The sequence below is a fragment of the Diceros bicornis genome, chromosome 40, assembly GCF_020826845.1.
Source record: "Diceros bicornis minor isolate mBicDic1 chromosome 40, mDicBic1.mat.cur, whole genome shotgun sequence".
NCBI classification, from domain to species: domain Eukaryota; kingdom Metazoa; phylum Chordata; class Mammalia; order Perissodactyla; family Rhinocerotidae; genus Diceros; species Diceros bicornis.
In genome coordinates, this window is record NC_080779.1 from 12,297,727 (window position 1) to 12,324,914 (window position 27,188).

General features: G+C 45.9%; 1 protein-coding gene across 4 annotated transcripts in view; it reads left to right on the forward strand.

The window, feature by feature from the left end:
• Positions 1-1,509: 1,509 nt before the first annotated feature.
• TBC1D8 (TBC1 domain family member 8) overlaps positions 1,510-27,188 on the forward strand; it is a 116,981-nt gene continuing 91,302 nt past the window's right edge. For 2 of the 4 annotated variants that reach the window (XM_058534453.1, XM_058534454.1), the window contains exon 1: positions 1,510-1,713. In XM_058534453.1, the coding sequence (XP_058390436.1) occupies positions 1,587-1,713 (127 nt within the window). In that variant the 5' untranslated portion in view covers positions 1,510-1,586. The remainder of the gene's footprint in view (positions 1,714-27,188) is intronic. The other 2 variants (XM_058534455.1, XM_058534456.1) reach the window with 1 other exon arrangement.

Below are 27,188 nucleotides of genomic sequence, written 5' to 3' on the forward strand. Positions count from 1 at the left end.
GGCACCCCCTCTGTCCCAACCATGACTCTCACCACACCGTCTGTGCCTATTTCCCTGCCTGTGACTTCTTCAGGGCAAGGCCCACCTCCCGTTTATCTCTGCAATTCCATGGCCTGGCAGGGTGTCTGAGAAGGGGAGGTGCCAGGGAATGTTTCTGGAAGGAATATCTCCTTGCCACCCCCGAGCACTCTGTATGCTCCAGTGCAGGCAAATCCCACTGATGATGGCTGACTTCCTTCCTCAGTTTTCCTCAGAGGATATTTGTCAGTGGCCTGCCAGTTCTGGACCACAGATGCCCCTGCCCACTGGGTGGGCATTCCTGTTTGCCCTTGGCACAGGGCCCTTTGCACGGCTTCTTACCTGCCAGGCCAGGTCCCAGCTTCTGAGCTGATCCCTTCTGATCCTCTGCAAACAGGTTCCCTGGCTTCCAGTGAAGAGGTTCCACTCAGCTCCCAGGCGTCCTGTAGGGGATTTACTCTACAGTTCCGTCCTCATCAACAGTCACATTCGGTCAGGGATCCCTTTGTCAAAACCCGAGGGACATCCTGATGGAGTTTTTCTTTTCCTCTCTTTTGCTAGGGTGTTGGACGTAACTGCCTCCCCCAGGAGCTAGCTGGAGGCCCCCCAGCCTGGTCAAGACCAGCCAGCAGGGGTCTATTTCTACAACAGCTGTGAGGAAGTACTCATTAAAACTCTACCCGCCCATTCCCTACAGCTTTTCTTTACTGAGACCTACTCCACGTTTCCCAGCTTCTCATTCTCTCAGAACAAGCGTGACTGGTTGCCTTCCCGTGGAGGGGACCCGCGGGGGGCCCTAAGAGCGACATCTCCATGCCCTCGAGGGGCGCCCCGTGTGGCGTCCGGTCTCATCCTCGTCTCAGGGTCCCCCAACATCGCTGCCTGTTCCGCAGCTGCGGTGGATCCCTGGTGAGAGTATCAGAAACGGGTGCCGAGCCTTTAAAAAGCCGGAAAATAATTTTTTAATTTTGAAGGCTATTTTGTGTTCTCTGTAAAAATGTTTCCTGTTATGTTAACTGCGATGTTACTCCAAACACACCTGGGTGTCCTGGCGGACATTCCGTCCCCCAAAAGATCAGTGTCCGGGGGGGGGGCAACGCGCGGCTGTGAGAACGAGACGTCTTCTCCCCGGCCTCCTCCTGCTCTCGGGACGAGGGGCAGGGAGACGCCCCCGGCTGTGCGGGGCTGCCCCCCGGGAGGGGCGGAGGAGGGAGGAGGGCGCAGCGGGGCGCCGAGCGGGAACCTGGCGGCAGGGACGGGACTTCCTCCCTCCGCTCCGGAACTGTGCGCCGGGGCCGCTGGACTCGGAAACCCCGGCGGCGCCGCGGGAGCGGCGGGAGGGGGGGGGGCGCAGGGGGCGGAGCCGGGGCGGCCGGGGGCGGGGCCGGGGGCGGGGCCAGCGGCGGGCTGCGCGGGGCGAGCTGCGCCCGCCGCTCGCGGACTCTCGCGGGGGGCGCTGAAGCCGCGGCCCGCGCCGCCGCCGCCTCCTCCCCAGCGGGCTCGGGCCGGCGCGGCCGGCGGCCGGGGCGATGTGAGCCGGGGCCCGCGGGCGCGGCCAGACCGCCGCGATGTGGCTCAAGCCCGAGGAGGTGCTGCTGAAGAACGCCCTGAAGCTCTGGGTGACTCAGAAGAGCAGCTGCTACTTCATCCTGCAGCGGCGCCGCGGGCACGGCGAGGGGGGCGGCCGCCTCACGGGTAAGGGGCGCGGCGGGCGGCCTCGACCTCGCTCCCCGCCGGGCCGCCTCGCAGGTGGCGGTTTCCTGGGAGCCGCGGGCCGGGCCGGCCCCGCCGCGGGCTTGCTTTCCTTTCTGCCGCATTCCTCTGGCCAGCCCCCGTCGAGGTTGTGGCAGAAGGGACTTGCGGGCTCGTGCGTTTTTCCGGGGGACGCAGGTGCCTTCGCCGCCTGGCTCGGTGACCGCCTGCAGGCCAGAGTTGGCTCGGGAATCGAAGGACGAACGCGGGCTGGAGCGTGACCGGAGGGAGCGCGGGCCGCGGTGCGGGGCCGGGTGACAGCGGGCTGCGCCCCGGCCGGCCGGCCGTCTGGACGCGCCCGAGGCTCCAGGTGGTGTGTCGGCTGGGGACACGCGCCAGCCCGCGGCCGGGCGCAGCCCGGGAGGCCCTGGCGATCCGGGACCGTCGGGCGTGTCGGCAGGGCGGGTGGGGACCGTCTCCAAGTCCGGAGGAGAAACCGAGGCAGTGCGAATCCCAAGCTCGTGATCTTAGTAGCAGAATCGAGCGCGTCAGTCCCTCTTCAGTTTCTTCCAAGGAATGAAAGGAGTAGAAAACTCAGGCTTGTAAAATGTGTGAAAAACAAAGCATTTTTTTTCCCTAAAAGTTATGATCCAAAGCTCTTAGAAAATCAAGCATTTGAAAAAATTGAGGCCAGCTTGCATTAGCTGGGACACTTATTTAAACCGGTCAGTGGAGGAACAATTTATTAGCCTTTTTCAGTTGTGTCTGGGGAACCTATATGGAATTTTCAAAATTTGGAATCTGAAATAAAAGGGACCTTAGATCTTCTTTCCATCATATCCCTCCTTACACTGAGGAGGAGACCAAGGTCAGAGAGAGAGGTCAAGGGACCACACTTGGGTCCCTGGGCTTGTTGTTGGTGACTGTTGTCTGTTTATTCCGGGGGAGGCCCTCCTGGAGTACAGTCTGTGGGGAAATGTGATCAGTACACCCTGAAACAGCACAGCCAAATGCAAGGGGGGTTACCCTTCCTGTACTTTAGACTCAGAAGGCGAAAAAGCCGGCAGTTGGATTCCTGACGGAGGGCACACTTCCCTAAGCCTGAAGGAGTAGGTGGGAGTTGGTTGGATTCTGGCTGAAAGAGTGGTGGGGTAGTTGAGGAGTGTGGATGAAAGGGGTAGTGGGGTGACCTAGGGTTGTAGTGAGCCCTGGGGACAGGTTGAGCAGCAGGAGATCTTCTCTGGGAGCTGTTTTAAGGTCTGAGGAGAGAGTGTAGGAGGCAGGAGGCCATAGCCGCCTTGGACCCCTGAGCAGCACAGTGGCACTTGATGCCAGAGCTCTTGGGAAATGGAGGTTGGTAGTGCCCTGTGAGGCCCATCAGAGGCAAAGAGGCCAGAGGAGGGTTTTGGCCCCCCAGTCATTTGTGGGTAGTGTATCTTAATTTTTGGTGCCTTAAGCATGGTATCCAGCCTATAAATGGTCTCCTTTAGTAGAGGGTAAGGACAGGGCTTGAAAATTTGTGAAATGGGAAACATAAGGAACATTTGTCCACCAAGTGCTTTCGTTCACTTAGTCCACTGCACACTGTGTGGGTTGCCCGTGTGGCTGCTTTGGGAAAGACTTCAGGTTATTCACCATCTAGCAGGGTAGATGGTCCAGACAAGGAGGGCAAAGCCTCTCATATGATGTCTGATAGAGATTCAGGACAGCTGCCCTTCTGGAGAGCCTGGCTTTGTTGTCCAGGCTTTCTCTGTAATGAACTCAAAATGATGCGGTCCCCCTCCTGTTGCATTCCAAAATCAAGCCGGTCTCATATTGTCATTGTACCTATGGCTTTGTCATTACTTGGTGTTGACTTTGGTTTGGGCTTACTGTGGATATGCACAATTTTCTTAATTCTTAAATGCAATAAGGTAAACCAAAAAAGGGAGCGAAATACCCCACAAAAAGGCAGATGACACTTTGCTTTATTTCTTGGAGACTCAGAACCTCTTGTTGATCGTGAAAGGATGACATCTCCTCGGCAGCTGGACACTTTACCTTTGGACATTTAGCTGGGAAGCAAATGACATGCTGTGCCCATTGAGCAACCGCGAGTTACCACATCCACCGTTGGGCTGGTCTTAACGGGGCCACTTACCAATGTTGGGAAATCAAGACTGATGTGACACTGACGGCAGCTCCATATTGGTGGTGGTTTTCAGAAAATGTAGAATTCTCATTTGGCAAATTTTTAGCGATTTATTTTAAAGGTTTAAAACTTAGATTGAGTTTATGTATGAAAATAGTGGGGCCTAACGTGATGTGGGTTCTGACCTGTTCTAGGCTTTTCTTTGGGGAGAAGTAAGTAGAGATGGTTGAGAGGGGTTGGAAGTAAAATGTAAGGGGGCATGAAGGAAGAAGTGTCTCTTTTCTTTTATTGCGATGCTGAATTTGTTAATAGACAGTAGAAGCTTAAACATGTGAGGTCTCCATTGGCATTTAAAGTAATCTGACGTGTTTAAAAATTGCCCACCTTCAGAAATATAAGGTTTTGTTTCATTGAGGATTATAATTCATCCTCTTAGTTACACACACACACACTCCTTATACACATCTCCGGTTTTATCTTCTCCATAACTTTCTCACTTTCTGATACACAGTGTACTTATCTGTTTTGTTCGTTGTGTCTCTCTACTAAATTATCTCTTCCATGAGGGCAGGTGTTTTTACCTATGATGGTCTCTATCACACAGCATATGCTCAGTAAACATTTGCAGGATGAATAGTTGGATGAATACATGCATGAATGATGGATCCCACTTGTTTCTTAGAAGTTGGGTGGGAGTGGAGGCCCAGCGTTTCTGACTGAGGCTGAGCTGATCAAGTGGAACATCCCCTCTCTCTTCTTGGCTTCCTGTTTACCTGCCAGTCTGACCACTGTGGAAAGCTGGAGGGAGTGGATGGGAAACAGAGACCTCCTCCTTCTGTCTTTTGTTGTAGCTGCTTCCTTTGAGGGGGAAGGATCATGGCACCAGCTTCTCAGGTGGCCTCCGTTACCACCCTTGGGACCGGTCTGGAGAAGGAAATCCTGGGCCTGGGGGCCGTAGTGGGAGGCAGTGACCTTTTCCTCCGTTTAGAACATGGTGTGGCTGAATACAGTCTTAGAAGATGTTGCCAAACTCCCCTGACAGAAGTGAATTTGCTGCCTGAGAAGGGAGGAAGTAAAGTTATACAGTATTCACTTGCATACAGTCTCCAGCCCGTGGGAATATTTCTTATAAAAGTTCAGTCAGCTCTGGGAGAACAAAGAGTGGGAGAAGTTAGCATGGGGGAGGCAGTGGACGAAGAACAGCATCACTGCCCTCTCCCCCCGTGTTCTCTGAAGCACTTAAAATGAGTGGCCTAAACATAACTTTAAAGACCCAGTATCACCACCCAGATGTGCTTCCTGAAGGGTGTTATTTTTTTTCAGTGTTGTTTTATGTGCTTTCCTAATTTTGCAATACTTTTCCCAAAGAGGCTGGCAGTTAAAAAGTTGTAATTTGAATAAGATATTGGTGTTTTCTGCTTTTCAGAATGTCTGTCCTCAGCCCCTGTTCCTGTCCTTGCGTTTGTAGTATTATGGGCTAATCGATTTCCTAAGAGTTAGGGTCACGGAGAAGTATGGTGTAGTGGAAAATATGGGCTTTGGAGTCAAGATGAGTCTGTTGGTTACAAATCTGGGCCGAGAGGCCTTGGGCTAGTCTGTTCACTTTCTTTGAGCCTTAGTTATAACCCAGCCTCAAGAGAGGGGCAATAATGAAGCTTACTTTAGAGGATTAGAAATTGTTTTCCACTGTGGCTGTACCATTTTACATTCCTACTAGCAATGCACAAGGGTTCCAATTAAAATGAGGGTTAGAATTAAAATAAACTATATCCCTCAAGGGCTTTGTTGTGCTTGCCACCTAGTAGGTTTGAAAAAAGAAAAGTAAAGTAACATTTAAAAAGTTGAATAACGAGAGGGCTTCACAGAATAAAGGTGTTGTGAAGAAGTTTGCACTGTAGTGAAGGATGTAGGAAACATTCATTTATCTATTAGTGCAGTATTTAATAAGTGTAATGAGGAGATTAATATTTAAATTGCAATTTGTGCTAGCAGGATTTGGGTACAGGGCTGCTTTGTACATGTACATGTTAAATCCTAGTAAATACAGGGAACTTCATCTCAGTGTTCCATGCATTGAGTGTGAGTGGCTGTGCCCAGAGTGCATCATCTGCTGCCTTTTTAGAACAGTGTCCCAAGACGGGCGGGGATGAAACTGACGCCAGCGATTCATGTGGGGTCACTAGGCTTGCTCAGAATGACTCTGTTGAAAGGTTGGAAACTGGTGAAGCCCAGCATGGGTGTTGCGTTTCTTGGCTAGTCCATCTGACGTTGGCTCGAGTCCTGCTCAGGTAGCTGAATTTGTTGGTGGATTTCATCTCCACCAACGTCCTTGACGGGGAGGGATCAGGGCAGGGCAGCCATGGCATTGTGTCGACTTCCCATAGGTTGGCTCTGGAGTCTTACATGCTTTGGTGTTGTTTTCCACAAGCAGTATTGTGGAAGAATATGGTACATTCAGGAAGAAACCACAAATAAAGGAAGTACTTTGACTTCAGAATCATAAATCGGAGGATTTATCTAGGTAAAATAACTGATACATGTGTAAGGGCTGATAAGCCATTAATAAAAGCTTTGGGGTTTCCAACAGTTGCATTTAATGAGAGCATAATAAGGGCAATGTATTTGTAATTAGATAATCAAACAAGGCATGGTCTGTGTCACTCCAGGAAATAATGTGAGGTACAAATGTGCGGGTGTGCGGGTGTGGGGAGTAGAGGCCAACTCTTTCAGCCTAATTGGGACTCTGGGAAGAGCTGAAAATGATTGAGAGGCTTGTAGCTTTTAAAGAATTCATTTACTAGGTGTGAAGGGATAGGATTTTATGATCTTGACTCCACATTCTGGCAGCATTGGATAAAGGAGGAATTTATTTAAAATGAAACTAGTAAATCTGGTCATATTTCCAGCACAGATTTTCCCCCCTATTTTGTTAAACTTTGATCAGTTGTGTTAAAAAGCAGCCCTGATGGGCCAGCCCCGTGGCTTAGCGGTTAAGTGCGCGCGCTCCGCTGCTGGCGGCCCAGGTTCGGATCCGGGCGCGCACCGACGCACCGCTTCTCCGGCCATGCTGAGGCCGCGTCCCACATACAGCAACTAGAAGGATGTACAGCTATGACATACAACTATCTACTGGGGCTTTGCGGGGGAAAAAATAAATAAATAAAATCTTTAAAAAAATAAAAAAGCAGCCCTGAGCATATTTTAACAGCTCCTTGAGTGTTGCGTGAGCTATCCCTGTACCACCTCTCAGGGCTGCTTCTCCTTCACCTTCTGCTCTTAAACACAGACCCTCCAGTGTGTCAGGTCCTCTCCTCTCCCAGGGTCTTCACTGGCTGGCCCCTCTGCCCGGCTAGTTCTGCTCACCCTTCGGGGCCCAGCCTGAGCTCCGCTGCCTGGAGATGTTGGACCTGACCCCTCCCGTGATCCTCTTGTATGCTCTCTACTTTGCCTTTAGAGCACTCACCACTGTTTGTCGTGATGGGGCTCTTTGTGGCTTTATCTGTTTCTTGTGAAGGGACCCTGAACTCCAGAAGGGGAGTCCCAGGTCTGCATCCCTCACCATTGTGCCTCCAGCCCTGGAACAGTTTCTGTCACTGGAGCACCCATGATAGATATTTAGTGAATGCATGGATGTCCAAGGAGAACTGATAGGTGTGAGCCTTTGGGGTTGAGAAATGTTTCACATAGTCCTAAAAAGGAAATTAGGCAGAAAACCAGAATAACTAATATAGAGTGTTGTTATTGCTGTTTCTCACGCCTGCCCTGCGTGCTTGTGAGGACTGGTGGTAGTTTGTTAGCTGCGCCAGCCCAGCTGTTAGAACCACCTGTTGGTAACCTTGATGTAAATGATCCCATACAGACCCAGAATGATCTCCCTAGTACCTCACCAGCCAACTGACACAGCTCTGTGAATTCGAGTCATTAATGTTCTTGAACATTTGGTGAGTGTGTTGTCCCATCAGATTTTATTATTTTTTGTTTCCTTTTTTTTTAATTTAAAAAAAAGGGAATAAAAATCAACAACAAAATAAATAGCCCCTAATAAGATCTCCTTAGGAAAATGTACCATATTTTGTGATTGGTTTTATTCTGAATAAATAGTTGCTAATAGAGAATGGACATTCAAAAATAATAAATAAGATGGTAGTTTGCCTGAAGTTTTTAAAGGTGAAATCTTTTATGTGCATAGGAGTATATAATGTAAATGTAAAGTATAAGTAATAACGGTGCCCGCCATCTGTCACTAAAAAATAGAATATTTCCAATGCCTGAGAGACCTCTTGTGTATTTTCCTGAATATATACCCTCCCTCCCTTGTGGGCATTACTATCCCGAATTATATGTTAATACTCCTTGATTTTATTTTTAGTTTTAACACATTTATATGTATCCCTAATCAATACATTGTTTACTTTTGTATGTTTTTATAACTTTATACAAGGGGAATCATACTTTGTGTATTTTTCTATAGCTTGTTTTTCTCCTTTCCCAGTTATATTTATAGTTATCTGTCTCTCTCTCTCTATATAGTAATGTTTCTCTAACGTTGAACCATGGTGATGCATGTACCATGTTCATTCGTTTCTGTTGATGTGTAGTAATCTATTGAATGAATATACCATTATTTATTTAATCATTCTCCTGTCAGTTGATGTTTGGGTTTCTTCTTTTTGCTATTACAAATAATGCTGCTGTGAACATTCTTATATAATGTTCACATGTGTAAAAGTTTCTCTGGAGAATATCCCTATGAATGACCTTGTTGAGTGTATCAGCTGAGATGGGCTAGGTTATGCTGAGGTAACAAACACTCCAAACATCTTAGTGGACTCACATTAATTTACTTCTCCCTCATGTTGTCTATCCAGTGTGGGTCTGCAGGGGTCTCTTCTCATTGTGGGCTCTCGAATACAGGCTGATGGAGGTTCCATTCCTAATGCTTCCACGATCACCATGGTAAGGGGAAAGCAATTTGGTGAATCTCATTCTGGCTCTTAGAGCCTCTACCTGAAAATGACACCTGTCCCTTCTATTCACATTACATTGGCCAAAGCAAATCCATGGCTCTGTGTAACCTCAGAGACATGGGGAAGTGCCATCCTACCATATGCCTGGAAGGAGAAGAAAACTGGAACATTTGTGAACAGCCCTGATGCTGGGTCATAGGGATGTGCATTTTCAGCTTTTCTAGATAATTCCAAATTGCTTTCCAAAGTGATTGTGCCAATTTATGGTTCCGGTAGCAGTGTGTAAAAATTCCCATACTGGCACATCCTTGCCAATTGTTGATATTGTCAGAGATGTTACTTTTTGCCATTCTGGTAGGTATTCATATAGTATCTCAGAACCACTGAGATGCTATTTTCCTTTATAACTCATAGATAGGGATGAGAATCTTTTTATGTGTCTAGAAAGTATTTGTTTTGCCTTTTGAGAAACGTTTGTGTCTTTTGCCCACTGTTTCTATTGGGTTGTCCGTCTCTTTCTTATTTTGGGAGCTGTGTGTGTGTGTGTGTGTGTGTGTGTATGCATGTGCATGCACATGTATCTATGTGTCCTGTATTCTTTTTCAATTATGTGTATTAAAAAATCTCTCACTCTTGGGGCCAGCCTGGTGGCATAGTGGTTAAGTTCATGCGCTCCACTTCGGCGGCCCAGGGTTCACGGGTTCAGGTACCGGGCACGGACCTACATGCAGCTTATCAAGTCGTGCTGTGGCAGGCGTCCTACATATAAAGGAGAGGAAGATGGGCACGGATGTTAGCCCAGGGCCAGTCTTCCTTAGCAAAAAGAGAAGGACTGGCAACAGATGTTAGCTCAGGGCTAAATCTTCCTCACCAAAAAAAAAAAAAAATCTCTCACTCTTTGGCTTGACTTTTTATTTCTGTTATGGGTCTTTTGAAGAACCAAAATTCTTAATTTTCATGCAGTCAAATGTGCCAATATTTCTCTCTAATAGTTTGTGCTTTTTGTTACTTGTGTAAGAAAAAATCATTAAGGGCTGGCCCCGTGGCTTAGCGGTTAAGTGCGCGCGCTCCGCTGCTGGCGGCCCGGGTTCGGATCCTGGGCGCGCACCGACGCACCGCTTCTCCGGCCATGCTGAGGCCGCGTCCCATATACAGCAACTAGAAGGATGTGCAACTATGACATACAACTATCTACTGTGGCTTTGGGGGGATAAAATAAATAAATAAATAAAAAAAAAAAAAGAAAAAATCATTATAAGTGAAACTCCAGGATGATGGGGAAGGGAGATCCCAAGATGACAGCTGGGAGACCCCTCAGTCCAGATTGGAGCAGGGCAGAAGGCTCCAGAACAACTCCGAGGAGAGAAGAAATTGATAGAGCACCCAGCATGCTTGTACATATTGAAGGAAGATCTGCACGCTGGGGGGAAATTTGTGGGTAAATTACTGATATTTAAATAAGCCAAAAATTCCAGGATAGTTGTTAACTCCAGGGAAAATAAAAAGTTGTGTAGGTTAGGAAAGGTTTCATAGTTTTACTACAAAGCTGAGCTCTCAGTAATGTTTACGTAGTTATAATAATGTGAATATCAATTAGTGACTTAACCAAAATTATTGCCAAAGTGAGGTGTGAGTGGTTGGTAGCGGTGTTAGTCAGTGAAAGGGAGCTAGATCCTCCACTTCCGAAAGCTGACAGCCAAAGCCTGAACTAAAATTTGAGAAGTGGTAATAGAAACATGCCCTTTGGAGCTGTGAAGGTAAGCCCAAGGACAGTCAGTTAAGAATTGGAAGTGGTTGCCCTTGGGGAGCTGGGAAGTGGGAGTAGGGAAGGCTGAGGGGACTGTTGTGTTTCTCACGAGCCTTGTAGAATTTTATGCTTCCTTCCATGCACGTATAATTTGATAGAATACAGACAGAGTCTAAAATTTGGGAGAGCTTGGCGTTTTTCTGGTTACCAGCTGTATGTGGGTAACAGGGTCAGGAGAGGCATTGAAACCGTGGTGCGTTATTGCCTCGTGGAACGTGATTGCTCCTGGACTGCCTGTGCTTCAGATGTTTGTCCTTTCAGTAAACTATATTTAGTCTTTGAAATATCTAGCATGTGTGGGGTGTGTTAGTTTCACAGAGGCTTAAAAACTATTTTCAGAAATGCATCTAATCTAGTCAGGTACTTTTATTTGAAATGAAAAGATACCTATTCTGGAGTTTTTTCTCTAGAGAGGAAATCAGTTTAGAGTTATAAGCTAATGATTTTTGTCTCTCCTCTAGCCTCAGAGATGAGTGACTGTCACCCATTCTTTCTAGGGTTTCAGTTTCTTAACCTGCAAAACAATAATAGTTACGCTCATGCACCACTTAACGTTTCAGTCAACAATGGACCACATATGCGACGGTAGTCCCATAAGGTTAGTACCATACAGCCTAGGTGTGTAGTAGCCTGTACCATATAGGTTTGTGTAAGTACACTCTATGATGTTCAGACGATGACATAATCGCTTAATGACGCATTTTTCAGAACGTATCCCCATTGCTGAGCAATGCATGACTGTATAATAATAACAAAAACAGTTTTTGCTTTGTGGAAGCATTTATACTTCGAACTGTTATATTCTCCAGATATGCTGGCAAAATCCATTTAATTATCTGTATTTAAAGAGGAAAAGGCCAAAAGAACATTTCATTGAATAGTGCCAGGGCCTGTGTTCTCGTGAAGTTTATAGTTTAGAGGGGTGGAGGTGGTGGTGGTAGTGGTGGGGCACTATTATACCACAACATACAGAATTATAAATGGTGGGAGGTGCAGGGGGTGTGAGAGGGAATTACAGGGAAACATTTAGGTCGGGGTATCGGGGAACATTTCTCTGAGGACCTGTGATCTCAGCCGAGACCTGCAGAGTGTGTAGGATGGTGTTAGCCTGGTAAAAAGTGGGAGAAAGGCCTTCTGAGCAGAGGAAACAGCATCTGCAAAAGTTAACTTGTTTTGGACAAGTTAAGTTTGATGTGCCTGTGAGCTGTCTAGTAAGGCCTGTAAAGGAGGAAAACACAGAGGGACTGAGGAGTGATCAGGGGAACAGGAGGAAATCAGCAGAGTGTATTTTCCCAGAAACCAAGAAAAACGTGTATTCAGGAAGGAGAGAGGGAGGAGGGATCAACCCTGCAGTATGGTTCGGAAAAGGCTTGTATGACATGGGCGACCTCAGCGAGAGCAGTTTGGGTGCAGGTAGATGTGGTCTAGGAGTGGGCTGCAGACTGGATGGGTGGTGAGGAAGTATGGATGGCATGCGAGGGCAGCTCTGTCAAGGTGAGATTCAGTTGTTTGGGGGTTTTTTTTGGTTACAGATTTATTATTTGTGGGCACATCGAGTATCTGTTGAATGCTGGATCTGCAGGTGTTGTGGACTTTGGGGAGAGCTGCTGGGCCTTGAGATGGGCATGGGTAGGATTTGAGTAAGTCAAGAAAGTAGGTAAAGCGTCCAGGTGAGGGGGAGCTCAGCAACCATTTCCCAAGGAATTTTGCTCTAGAAATGAGGTTAAGTTCTCAGTATTGGAAAAAAAAATTGCCTCAGAGAATCTGTAACTGACCACCAAAAGAATGAACTGATTTAAATGGAGCCCAAGGATATTGGCTTAGCACTGGACATTGATTATTTTACCTGGCAAAAGAAATTCTTGGAGGCGACTATGGCAAGTTAAAAATTGATGGTGTTACTTGCTTGGCATTTGGGGTCACGTGGTGTGCGTTGATCTGCCTGTGTGTGGGACACCCCTTGTACCATCTTGTCCGGGGTGAGTGCTGGTGGCACTCTGATCTGACTTCACTAAGTGTTTTGACCAGACTTCATTTCTCAGCTTCATAAATGTAAATAGTCTCTTATTACATATAATGTTATCGGGATTCAAAAAATAGAATTTATTTATCAAAGGAGAATAAAGATTAAATCTCATTTCAGTAAATTACAAAGGTTGACCAAGAAGTTTGACTATTCTGAATTACTGAGTCCATTTAATAGCGTTTTAAATCAACTTGTGATTCAATGTTTGGGGTGAGGGATGTTTTAATAAGGAAATATAGTGCATTCTTAAAATGGGATTGGCCTGGTGATGAAAGGTTTGGAAGGAGTTTCTGGAGTTTCTCACTTGAGAAGCAATATTTGCATGACAGAAACACTTTTAAAAGGCAGAAACAGCATAGCTCAACCTCAGATAGAAATTTGGATATTTCACCTACTGTGGGAGCATAGAGAGCTAAAGTAGATTCTGGCTTTCTGTTATGTTGCTGTTGTAATTAAAAATAAACATAAAATGTAAGCAAGACATATAGATTGCTTTCAGAATATATAGCTCATGACCTTCCACCCGTCAAGGATTCAATCACAGCAAGGATTTGGCTGGAGAGACTAGATTTTAGTCAACCCAGTGTCCCAAAACTTGGTGTGTGTCTGTGTGTGTGCGCGTGTGCATGCATGTGCCTGTGTGTTTTTGTTTTAACCTGTAGCTTCCCTTAGACTTTTTTTTGGTAAAGGAGATAATGGAGACTCATTCACATTTCAAAGTGGATACTGTTTAATCCCAATATAATGGAGCTCTCTCTCTCTCTCTTTTTTTTTTGCAGGGAAAGATTCGCCCTGAGCTAACATTGTTGCCTATCTTCCTCTTTTTTTTTTTTCTCCCCAAAGTCCCACTGCATGGCTGTATATCCTAGTTGTAAGTCCCCCTAGTTCTTCTATGTGAGCCACCACCACAGCGTGGCCACTGACAGACAGGTGGTGTGGTTCCACCACCGGGAAATGAACCCGGGCTGCCAAAGCGGTGAGAGCGCTGAACTTGAACCACTAGGCCATCAGTGCTGGCTCTTGAACTGTCTCTTAATGTGGAGATTAGGTTCCAGCATCAACAGGAAGGACAAAAACTGCTTAAGGTGAAAATTACCCTTGGAATCAGCAGGGTCGCCTGTCTCGGTAATCTGCTCATGTTACTGGATTTCCTGGGAAGTGGGGGCTCCTGTGGAGCTCAGAGATTCCAGCCCCCAATGAGCTCATGCCAGGGCACATGCTCCTTGAGTAGGGGGCAGTCCGTGTGAATTGGTGTTTTCCCGGCTGTGTTTTGGCCAGTGTATATCACCGGACTGGTAAAGTAAACACGAGATGTGCGTCCACTGCACCGCCACCTGCTAGTTGAAGTAAAGTACCTGAGCCAGCTTCACAGGCAGGGGAGCTAATAGTGCTCACACTGCGCTCTGGTGTATTAATTGGGGAGTTGCTATTAGGTGAGGTTGATGGTGGCGTTTACTGGCGCTACAGTTCTGATGTCTGCTGCTCAGAGGGCTTGCAGTGAAAGGGTCTGCGCTAGGGGATGGTGTTTGTCTTTCAGCCTTTTGCTTGTTTTCATTTATCCAAATACAACATTTGGGATTTGAGGAGAAAAGGAGTTGGAGAGCCTCTTGTAGAACTGGAAAATTCTCTTTGATAGGATGTGTATCCCACTGTTAAAGTGGCTTTTCTTGTTTAATTTTGACTTCCTATATGGGCTGGAAAGCCGGATTTGAGCATTCTATATTAATAGCCAAAGTTAAGCTAGAATCATGTAATAGTAAACGTATGTACTTTCTTTGAATTAAAACTTGTAGAAACCCAAACTATAAGCAAAGCCAGAGATCTGATTGTGTTGATGGTGCCTGAAATCTTACTAAGATTCAAGACCAGAGTCCCCATAGATGAGCATCCATTTATACTAGAAAGATCATTAGAAAGTCTGTATGTGTGCATGGGAGGGAGAGAGAGAGGAAAGGAGGAAGAAGGAGAGACAGAAGGAGAGGGGGGAGAGAGGGAGGGAGGGAGAATCTCAGAGAGAGACTTGATGGCTGATGTACTCACCCAAAAAGAGATCATAATCCCAGAAGCTTTGGGAACACGTGCTCTCAAATGCATATGTGTAATATTGCTGTATGCATTCCTGAAAAGTCTTATTTAGAATTAAATTGAATCGTATAAATCAGACATTTTTCCCATGTCTAGCAACTTCACAGAGATGTACATTTTAAGTACAGAACAAATTATTAAAAATTCATAGAAAAATCTATAAATTTGAATAAGATAATAGTATTTCAGATGTAAGAATGTTTTTATTACAAGCTGAAAATAACTTCATTGATCAAAACTGTCCAAAACAAAAAAAGGGGGGGATGGGGACTTTTGTCTTCAAAATGTCAGTCATAAAAGACAAAGGTTGTGGATTAAAAGAAACTACAGAGATGTGGTAACTAAATGTACTGCCCGACCCTGGAACGGTCCTGCACTGGAGGGGGAAAATGCTATAAAGGGTGTTCGTATTGGGTCAGATGACAAAACTGGAGTACAAATGGTAGATAAAGGGACCACGTGTTGAATTTAGCGAAGTTGTGTAAGAGAATATCCCTATTCTTGGAAAAAAGCCTCCCTTCAAATGATTCAGAAAAAATTTGCGTGTAATTATGTCGTATCATATATCATATCATTTCATATTAACAGAGAGAGAAGGAGAAAGAGAGCAAATGGTAGAGCGAGCAGGGTGAGCTGTTAACAGCAGGGAACCTGTTTCCTGGCAAAGGGTATATGAGAGTTCTTGGTCCTGTTTCAATTCTTGAAGCTTTTCTTTAAGCTTGAAGTTATTTCTAAATAAAAAGTTAAATAAACAAATAAGTTTAAGTGTGAACCTGGAAGCAATTGTCCACTTTGATAGAGGTGTTTTTAGCCTGTAATAACAAAATGTAAAGTATACTTATAACTCTTTTTTTAAAAATCCTTTATTTAGGAAATTTCTGAAGGAAAAGTAACTTTATTGTGAGTCTGAACTAACTACCTTCTGCTTTTCTGTTTGAAACAACCATTTTTGTAAGCTGGGTTTTAAAGAGTTGAGGTTTCTCGGGGTTGTGGTTGCCCTAGGCAATAGGACAGATGGTGTATATAGGTGTTCTCCACCTCCCGCAAGCTATAAGCAACTTGGACATAAGACTTTTTAATATCATGTGTACATGTTACAGTGTTAGGTTAGGCCTTGATTGTGGTCAATAAACACATGAATTTTAAGAGAATGAAAATCTTGGAAAAGAAGTTCCTTCAACACGTATTTACTGTGTGCCTCTATGTGTCTCACTCTCTTCCAGGTAACGAACAAAACAAAGTCCTGCACTCATGGAACTTACTCTAGTAATTAATCTAGAGTCACTCTACTCTAGTAATTACTTACTCGAGTAATTAATCGAGGATTGGAATTCTCAAGTGTGCACTGCAAATCCCCTTGAATATGTCAGCCTGGGCATCATTTTAAACTTACTTCATTAAAACATTTTGTAGGGGCTGGCCCCATGGCCTAGTAGTTAAGTTGCATGTGCTCCGCTTCCGCGGCCCAGGTTTGGTTCCTGGGCACAGACCCACACCACTCGTCGCCGGCCACGCTGGGGCGGCGACCCACGTACAAAATAAAGGAAGATTGGCAACAGATGTTAGCTCAGGGTAAATTTTCCTCAGCAAAAAAAAAAAAATAAAACATTTTGTGTTGTTTTTACTACATTATAAGAGATTGGCTTTTGTAGCCCTTGTCCTTAAAAACTGAAATATTTAGTCCAGGGAGTAGGGCTTTGGAGCCACATTTCTTAGGTTCTTGCCTGCTTTGGGTACGTTATCTGTAAGCTCTGTGTCGGGGCCAAAAGAATTGAAGTAAGCGGCTTCTGCCCCTTTGAAGTCTTTCTGGCTCCTTTTCCTCATTAGGGCCCGAGGCACCGGTATACCTGTAAGCACAGCTTAGCTCGGGGCCCTTGGGCTCTGGCTTGGGCCTCGGGGCGCAGACACGTCTGGGGGCTCGGCCCTGCTGCTCTGTGAGCGTTGGTCCAGTCGGCTTCTGCCAGCGCTTCAGGGTGCCCCGCTCCCTTCCTTTTCTGTAGGTGACTGGAATGAAGTGGACTCGTCTTCCTGTTTAAAAATAACCTCAGCAGCTGTGGGTTCAAGTCTTCCAGTCACGAGGATGGCCCCCGTCTCGCTGTGGGGACTCCTGGTTGTTGTGTCTGCGAGGGTCACGGCAGGGTGAATGGAGACCACAAGCCCCTGTTCCTTGTTTACAGATGAGGAGCCTGACTGATCCGAGGCAGAGATGCTCTCACTCTGTTTTCACTTCTCTGAGTTTAGCCCTTTCTAGAAAGATAAAGGGATTCCTGAAACGGAAGCTCCCAGGGCTGCTTTCCCCCAGCCCAGCTTAGCTCCTCCGGACCTGCTCCCTCTCCTCATGTGCTGGGCTTGTGTCTGTTGAGACCCTTGTTTTGTTTGTTAATGGTTTAAGTAACAGATTTTTAAAAAATGATGGTAAAATATATATAAAATAAAACTTAACCATTTTGACCATTTTTAAGTGTACAGTTCAGTGGCATTGAGTACCTTCACATTGTTGTGCAATCAGCACCACCATCCATCTCCAGAACGCTTTTCACCTTGCGTAACTGAAACTCTGTACCCGTTAAACAATAGCTCCCCATCCGCCCTCCTCCAGCCTCTGGCAACCTCCATTCTACTTTCTATTTCTATGAATTTGACAACTCTAGATACCTCATATGAAGGGAATCATGCAGTGTTTGTCTTTTTGTGACTGACTTATTTCATTTAGTATAATGGCCTCAAGTTGCACCCATGTTGTAGTGTGTGGCAGAATTTCCTTCCTTTTTAAGGCTGAATAACATTCCGTTGTCTGTATATACCACATTTTGCTTACCCATTCATCCATCGATGGACACTGAGTTGTTTCTACCTTTTGGCTATTGTGAATAATGCTGCTGTGAACGTGCATGTGCAAATATCTGTTCAAGTCTCTGCTTTCACTTCTTTTGGACATATTCCCAGAAGTGGGATTGTGACATCATGTGGTAATTCTGTATTTAGTTTTTTGAGAAGACTTGATTTTTGCATCTGATTCTCAAGTCTGTCTAGGCCTCTGTGGACTGGACTGTATAGCTAGGACTGTACCAGTTTGCTAGGCTGTTGATAAAGATTTGTCTAGGCCTCTTGGTATCCTCATTTTGCAAACCGAGGTTGGTGTGGCCCTCTGATTTGCCAAGCTATTGGTAGCAGAGCCCTGGCACTTTTCTTTTCTTTCTATGAAGCTGACCAGTCAGCAACACTCAACAAATATTGATGGAAAGTCCATTTGTGCACAGATGGTGGGGGAAGAGGGCAGAGAATTCTTACCCTCAAGGCATTATAACCTAATAGGCTGTTGAGGGGAAGGGGCTGGACTTCATTTGTTACCTGTAATTAATTAATTAATGTAATTAATGCCAGTAATTAAAATGTCTGATGGATGAAGGAAGAGCTGTGAACTCAAATGAGGTTTGGGGATGTCTCTGAATTTAATGTATGCATGTTGGTTACCCTGCCTGACTCTGGCATTAGGGAAGGTGGCAATTTTTAAACAATACATTTGGGTACCCCTAAACCTCTGGGTTTTATATCATAGTGGCACATCGTAAAAGCTGCTATACCTCATCTCTGCAAGCTGTTTTACACTATTATTAGGTGTAAAAAGACAGGAAATATCTAACATGATTTATTTCTGATCTTGAGGGCTTGCGGTTTTGGTTGCTTTTTGCAGAGGATCACTGGAAGTAGAGGCTTGGAACAGAAATAAGGATTTTTAAAATAAATGAAATTTTAATAGATTAGAATCTACCATGCTTTGTAGAAATAAAACTTCTAGAAGGAAGCTTCTGTTTTTTGGATGTCTGTGTGTCTGTTTTCTCAAGTTCCTGACTTTGCAAGTGTTTAATAAATCTGTAAAAATGGAGATATTCAGGTCGGGATGAACAAGACATGGAAAATGGGATGTTTTCTACAATTTTTCTTTAATGGCTCTCTTGTCTACTCTTAGAAGGGAGTGGCTGTGAGTAGCAGGTTCAGGAATGTGGGACTGTGTTTTCAGAATCTGAACTCTGGCCCCGGGTGCCCCGTGGGCTCTGGAGGTGCTGTGTTGCCAACTGTGTTTGTTGGCTGGAAGAGATGTTGGGCAGAGGAGTGGCCGGAAGGCCGCTCGATTGTTTAGATGATGAATGCATCTGTCATGGGAGACTGCTTGTTTTTTAAACAGGCGTGAAAATATCATTTGCTCCGAGGAAATTAATTCGCACACAAATGTCATGAACAGATTCCTTGGTGATCGGTATTGTTTATCTGTGAGATAGTTGGCATGTTGAGGAGCTTAGTTCCAAGGCACTTGAAAAGGTGAAGGCTCTGAGTCTCTGCTCGCAAGCCCGTTTTGGGGAGCACTTGTCCTGTCCTGCTGTGTGGGGAGGCCCTGCCACATCTCCAAATGCTTTGAAGCGGATTCGTGCCCACTCTGCCCTTCATGGTGCTCTGGTTGTAGGATTTTTTTCCCACGACTTCCTGAGTAATCATCTGTGAGTTCTCCTGGCAGCTGAGACCTGAGCTGTGTACCACAGCTCAAGAAGGGACCACGTCCTCAAGAAGGTTGAAGAAAAAAGTTATGCTGGGTCTGGTCCTCAAATTCAGTCTTGCTTTATGGTGAGAGTACAGTGATGGTGTTCTCTTCTCTTGGAGAATAACTAACTCAGCTGTGTCAGCTGAGAGTTTACTTAAAACCCCTGCCAAATCTATTCACTCACTCCAGCCAACTGAATGTATGTCGAATTAACATGAAGCTTTTCCTTAAATTTGAAGAGTTGCTTTTTAGTGTGAGTATTTTTGGATTTGGGGGTTAGAAATGTAGTAGTTTTATCTTGATTAGTCTTGCAAACAACCCTTATAGGACTCTTTAGAAATTATTTTTAGAAAGTTTGAAGGCATTTCTCATAGAGCCTTGAAATATCAAATGAACTTTTCTTAGACACATAGCACTTAAATGCTGTATTTATGTAATGAGGAAAATAGTTTCTTGTGTGTGTGTGAAGAAAGGAAAAAGGTTTGAATTATTCCTCTCTTGTCGGGGATTAGTTTATAGTGAGTCCCCCACCTCCTCTCTCTTGCTGTTTCTGGCAGCCTCTGACCACATTTATGAAGCGCTGCGTGGAGATGGCCGGTGGCTGTGGGAGGAAGGTGTTCTCTGGCTTCCGGAGGGCTGGAGGGCTTAAGGCTTCAGTCCGTACTCCGTGAGCTCCTTGCTGAATCTAAGCGAGCAGCTGTCTGTTGAAGTAATGCATCATCCTCTCTTCTATGAGGCAGACCTGCAGCAGTGACGATGTAATACCACAGGAAGGGTAAAATGTTCTCTCTTAGGAGTAGTGGTTAGAATCACAGCATGAAAAAAGCTAAAAAACATAAAGCTTTTGGTACATGACTTACCCAGCCTTGGTTTACCCAAAACACTGGTTTTGGAGCATGCTTGAGATAGTGCACCTAGAGCAGTGGCTCCCCGGCAGCTTTGCGGTCATGCATGGTCATGCATGGTCATGCATGGTCATGCATGCCTCGAATACCTGCTGGAATGGAGCTAAACCAGTCAGCAGCAGGTACAGCGGATCCGGTCGCTGCTATGCTGTCACACCTCTCATGGCGCTCACACCGTCTGCTCGCTTCTCTGCCCTTTGCGCCTCTGTCAGTCTCTGACTCTGCTGCTCTGTTTTATGAATTCACAAGGCCTTGACCTCGTATGTCCCTGTGACCATGGGTGCTGCCGTGACATTCCGCTGTCCCTCCCACCTTTTATTTGCAGCAGTTTACGCCGCGTTCTGGCCTGCGGGCCTGACGTTTGTCCCACAAATACCACCGAGTACTCCGGGCTGTGGCAAACACATTTGCCACGTTGACCGGCACTGGGCAGCACTGTGAAGGCTCGCAGCGTGCACGTGTGAGCTGTACACTGGTGAAAACACGTAGACTGATCTTCAAAATTTGGGGGTCCTGTTTTTTTAGAAAAAATTGTTTTAAAGCCTTTAAGGATTAGAATCTTGACTAGTCTAGAAGTTCCTCTTGGTTCCAGGTACAGTATTATATCATATGCTATCACAAGAGCTGGCTATCCTGGGAAGGTAAGCTTAACAAATCAGTCAGTCTAGTATTATTAAAAATACTGTTTCCAGTCATAATTTCGTTCTTTTAAATTAGAAATGTTTTTTGTTATGATGCTTTCTCCCACAATCTTATAAATAAATGCTAATTGTAGAAAATTGGGAAAATAGGGAAAATAAAAAAAACCCATAATCCCACAGTTAACCTTTTTGTATTGATTTTTTTCTAGCTTTATCTGTGAATTTTCTTTATGTAATTGAGCTCATACTGTACATGCAGTTTTATATCTTGATTTTCACTAAACAGAATAATAGCATTGGAAAATGTGTCACAAACATATTTTGTGTGTTTGTGCCATCATTTACACAGCCCCCCACCTGAGCTCTGTGTTGACGCTGTCTTCCTGTGCCTGCCCCTGACAAGCCAGCCGTCCCACGCGGGCTGCCTGGAGGGGCCGACACAGTGGCCTCGAGTCAGCCTCGTCGTTTTGAAGCATGTGCTCACTCTTGATTCTTTGCTCAGGCTTGTCTTGAGTGGGTTAGACCCTTGTGTTTTGGATGAGGAACTTGAGCCCAGAGAGGTGGTCTGTGTCACGCTCTGCATCTTGACTTTTCTTGAGACTGTGCCAAGCTAATAAAACAATGACTTGCTCATGGTCGTACAGTTAGTAAGTAACAGTCTGTTCTTCCACCACATCATCAGCACTCTAACAGGGGGTGGTTAAGAGCCCTGTTGAGAATCTTAATAAGAGCCGGTGCTTAAAAAGTATGCATGTATTGATGAATTTGGTCCCCTGTTCTTGTTGGATGGTCCTCAGCATACATACTACCTCTCTGCTAGGATTGTTTTTTCCATCTTTTAGGATGTTAGCAATGTTGATTGTAGCTTTGTAAAGTGCACATGATGCGTCCCTTTTAATCACCTCCTTAGTGGCGATAGTCCTGCGCAGTGCTGGGTGCTCACCTTGCTCAAGGTAAGGTGACCCGATTTCGTGTGTAGTCCTGTAAGAAACACTGTGCCTTGTCAGGACAAGATTCACACTTACTTACCCCATATTTTCTCTCTGTCTTTTCTTGTGAGATCTGGAATTCCCTCCTGAAAAGCCAACCCAAGACTGGCAGTTTTGCTTGGTTGAATAGGAGAGTCAAGTCATTGCTCGGCTCATGGCTCAGTTGCAGAAGTTCAGCCTGGGTCCTCCTGGCCCAGCAGCATAGTGGACCTGTTGGTGGTAGGTGCCATGTGTGGGCTCCTCTCGGACCCTTTTCCCCTTAAGGACCTGGGAGTGTAGGCAATGGCTCCCCAAGATTCTCCCTGGGTTGAGGAAGCTTGGTGATGACACGGGATGTGTGTATGGTTGTTTCCTCAAGAAACCTTCCCTCCTCTGGTGAAGTGGCCGCCCCAGGACTGTGCCAGGGCAGACTCAGTGGGGCCCACCCACTCCTGCAAGGACTCTTGTTAAGGATTCCTCTTTCAGCCAGTGGCCTGCTCATGTGAGGGCCCCGTGTTGCTGCTCCCGTCTCCCTGCGGGGAACACAAGTTGGTCCACTTAGAAGCATAGGCTGCCATTCTAAGCATAGTGGGTAAGAGAGGCTGGTTTGGAGATGACTTCCTTGGGTGTGAGTCCCAGTTCTTCCCCTACTCATTTTCTGTGTGACCTTGCACCAGCTCCATAACCTCTCTGAGCCTCTGGGATAACACCATGCCCACCTAAGCAGTGAGGCTTAAACAGAGGTAATGAGTGGGTAGAGCTTGTTGCAGTGCCTGGCACATGTTGTATGTGTGATGCCTGTTAGCTGATGATAATAGTAACAGTGTGTGTGTGTGTGTGTGTGTGTGTGTGTGTGTGTGTGTGTTGTGGGGCAGGGGGACACTGAAATGACTTGTGTTTCAGATAGGCACAGTTGATAACACTGTTACAAAGGATAGACTATGGTATTGCTTTATATTTTTTCAATAAAGCTCTTTGGAATTGTTTTCCTCTCTTTTTTTTTTTTTCTTTCTTGAAAGAGCTCCTTGGTGACTCGAGATGCTTTAGGGTATTCCCTCAGGAGGATGGAGGTTTGCTCTTTCGTAGCTCTGTTAGTTTAGGCTATTGAGTGTTGTCATGTAATTTGTGAGTTCAATATTTCTAGGCTGCTGAATTTCAAAAGGGCTAAGAAGTTAAAAAAATTTTTTAAAAACCTTCAATGGATTGCTGACATTTAACTAGAATTATAGAAATCAGCTTCTAAGCTTTAAGGCATAACTGCCCCATTCAGAAGTTCTTCCAGATGTTTGAGTGTGTATGTATGTGCACATGCCCTCTGAATGCCTTTTTTTCCAAAGACCGTATGCCCTTAGCCCATGCCCTGGCAAGTGGTTGTGAGCAAGCTCTTGTTAGGGTCAGACATGAATCAGCTGCCCATCGCGTCCTTGGCTCTGTCCAGAACTTTCCTGGGACTTTGTTTCCTATCCAGGGTTTCTGCTGCTGAGTTGAATCTGAGGTTGGCATTCTTGCATGGACCTTCTGAGCTTCTGTGTTTAGTTATTTTACTAAGGAGACTGACAGGTGGTTTCCAATGTGGGTTGGTTTATTCTTTATTTTTTATTGAGATATAATTGATATATAACACTGTATAAGTTTAAGGTGTACAACATATTGATTTAATAAATTTATATATGACATTATGATTATGACTAGTGTTAGCTAACACCTGTATCACATCACATAATTATTTCTTTTTTGTGGTGAGAACAATTAAGATCTAGTCTCTTAGAAACTTTGAAATTTATAGTACAGTATGGTTGACTGTAATCACTATGATGTACATTAGATCTCCAGACCTTATTTATCTGTTAGTTGCAAGTTTGTACCCTTAACATCTTCCCAATTCCCCCAACCCCAGCCCCTGGTAACCACCACTCTACTCTCTCTTATTACAAGTTCAGCTTTTTTAGATTCCACGTATAAGCAATATCATACAGTATTTGTCTTTCTCTCAGTTAGCATAGTGCCCTCAAGGTCCACCTATGTCATTGCAAATGGCAGAATGTCCTTCTTTCTCATGGTTGAATACTATTCTGTTGTAAATATATATCATATTTTCTTTGTTCATTTATCTGTTGGTAGACACTTCGGTTGTTTCCATGTCTTGGCTATTGTGGGTTGGTTTATCCTTACCTGCACTTTATGTTCTCTTAGGCAGATTTTAGTGGGCAGCTCCATCAGATAATGAAGGCCCCTGGTTAGTTGTGCAAGTAGTAGGATAGAACCAGAGATTCGAGATCCTGGAGAGCTTTCGGTAGCCCCCATCCCCAGCCGCACCACAGACCGCTTAGGTCTGTGATTAGGGTTTTGAAAGCTCTGCAGGTGATTCCACTGCTCAGGCAGGATTGAAAACCAGTGGAGTAACCTAACCCATGGCTCAACCTGAGAGGTGCAGGCAGACGGACAGGTGCAGATCAGAGGCCAGGAAGGCCTGTTCCTGAGAGTGTGTGAGAGATGGCTGGAGTTGGGAGCAGTGGCTGAGAAGGGTCAGGGTGACCCTCAGCATGTGTGGGTGAGACAGTGAGGGTGGGTTTTCCTGTCACCCTGTCCTGGTCTGAGGAGCTGGCTTACAGATGGTAAAGCATACCTGCTGCTGCCCACCCCCACCACCACCACCTTGGTGTTGGCTGTGGCAGGAATCAGGGACCCTCCTTGAACAGTGGGGCGGGACCCCTGAATGAAGGCACTGAGAGCAGCTAGGAGGACAGGAGGCCGGGATTCCACACCAGTCCTTAGCTCACGTGGGTTATTTTGCCTGTTCCGTGGAAAAGGACATCTTCCTGTATGTGTCACCTTGTTTTATCTGGTCCTTATCATGACCAGTGAGAGTGGTTATTATCCTCATTTTACAGATAAGAACATTAGGGCTTGAATGGAATGAGTGACATGTCCAAAGACATGGTGAGTGTCCTTTCAGGGACCCACTGTAGAAGAACTGTCTGGATGGAGGCCAGACAGGATGGATCAAGAAGAAAGGGGGCAGTAGATGTCTTGTGTTTTCTGTAACTTTCAAGGTGAAAGTAATGAGAGAAATGAAATAGCAGCTCAAGGGCAGACATCGCAGGGTCCAGAGCCTTAGGGAAGAGCGAGCAAGAGATCCTAGAATGGTGGTTCTCAGTCTTGGCTGCACAGTAGCGTCACAGGGGAGCTTGTAACAGGGCCGGTGCCCAGGCAGCACCTGGACCAAATACCCCAGGCATTGGTATTGTGGAAGCATCCCAGGCAACTCTGCAATGAAGCCAAAGTTTGGGAGGGAACTCCTGTCCTATAGAGAGATTAAAGGAGTCGTTATGCAACCAGGTCCAGGAGGAAAGGAATCAGGAACATGAATGGAGGGGCTCCTGTCTCTTCTGAGGCTGGCAGGAAGGGAGCAGCAAGGAGGTGGAGACGGGACGCTTGGGGTTGAGAGGGCGTGTGGGCTCCTCAGTCAGCAGGGAGGTGTGACCAGGTGACTGAGGTGAAGTAATCTGTGACTAGTGTGGTTTGTATCCTGCCTTCCTTGCTTCCCTTTTACCTTGGGCCCAGCGACTGGAGGAGGCTTCATGTGGGGGCTGTATGGAGAGCCAAGGGAACCCGCAGGTTTCTGTGGAGTGGACAGGGTTTGGACCAGCTGCTGGAAAATAGGCATTACCAGTGTTCTCCACCCCTCTGCATGTGAGCACCTCCTGAGCAGACTTAGAAATGCTGAGGGCAGGCCCCAACGTGGCCCAGTACAACCTGAGTCTCTAGGTAGGGCCTGGCCGTGTTGCCAGGAGCAGTGAGAGCCCCACCACGTTGCAGGGGCCCAGTCCTCACTAGTGCGTGACTCTGTGACCGATGATGAGTGTGATAAGAGGAACATTGGCTGTTTCAGGAATTTAGGCAAATAAGCATTGTGTTCATGCTGATCGTGAGGAAGTTATCAAGAGCGGACTCACGGACTCACCAGCTTCCGTGCAGGAGGCTGGTCCCCCACCCCCTCTCCATATAGAGAAATTCTAAGGAGTTCATTCTTCTAAAGGCCAAAAAAAAAATGTTTTTTCCTCTAAGCAACTGATGTAGACTTCAAATGTATGGGTGCCTCCTCCCTGAATTTGTCTTTTGCTGTACAAGTCAGGACAATTGGTTAAATAAATAATGTTCACAACCAGTAAATAGAGATTGGTTATGAAATCCATTTTGGGTCCAGAAAGAACGTTGGGTGAGATGGTCAGTCCACTGTGAGAGGTTGTGGAGAGCCATTTCTTTGTGTGTTTGAAGCTCTCTCCCTCTCTGGCGTGTGTGTAGGGACCTCAGGAAGTCTCCCCGAGTTGGGCAGTATATTAGTTTCTTAGGGCTGTCATACCAAAGAACCACAAACTGGGTTGCTTAAAACAACAGAGGAACAGTTCCGGGATCTAGAAGTTCAAAATCAAGAAGTTAGCAGTCCATGCTCCCTGACACCTGTAGGGGACTCCTTTCTTGCCTCTTCCTTGCTTCTGAACGACATACGACTTCCCTGGTTCACATTGACTGAGGGTTCTCTTGGGCTTCCTGTGGAAAGGAGTCCGTGAATCTTCTGGACCTTCTCAGGGCACTGGGGACGTTACCCAGCTGTAAGGAGCCAGTCAAGTACTAAGATACTACTTTCCTCCCCTTCTCCATGAAATACATGTCATCATTTACCAGAAGGAAACGTGGAAACATGAAGTTAGTTTGATTTGTTGAGGTGGTGGGATTGAGTGGGGAATTTTCTTATGCTTATTGTTATTTCCATTCTTATTGCTCTAGCAACTTAAAATTCTCTTAAACAGTGTAAAGAGAAGCTTTGGGAGCGTGGCTAACCAACACCTTGCTACAGCTGCTTGTCTTTTGGGATCCTCCTATGTCGTCAGCCTTACGTGAGAAGGACTGACCCGGTTTCCACTGGTGGCTGGCCTCTCCAGCACAAAGGTGCTCTGAATGGAAGAGCCAGGTCCTGAGATGGCCTGGTTCCGTCTTTACCACCGGGTGTACGTCTGCAGATTAAATGTCAGAGCGTGTCGCCAGCAAGTGCTCTGCACTGGCTTGTCACTGGGCTCCCAAGTCTTGAAGGCTGCAACAACTTTTCCTAAGTGGAAAGCTTTGCCCAGTCAGATTTCAAGATCAGAATTCCTGGTAGAAAACTCCCTGGACTAAAGAGACGTCCACGAGTCTGAGGAAGTAAATTGCTGCTGCTAAGGCTTCTCCAGTCCATCTAATTAAATTTTAATTTTATTTGATTTTTTTCTAGTTGTCCACGTTTGCTTTTTTCCACAGGTTCTCTGCCTATGGATATACATCTTGGGTTCAGAAAGATTTCCTAAAGATGGGTTAGGTGACCACTGTCTCCATAATGTGTGATGGCCTTAGAGACAGGGGCAAGTTGTCATTTT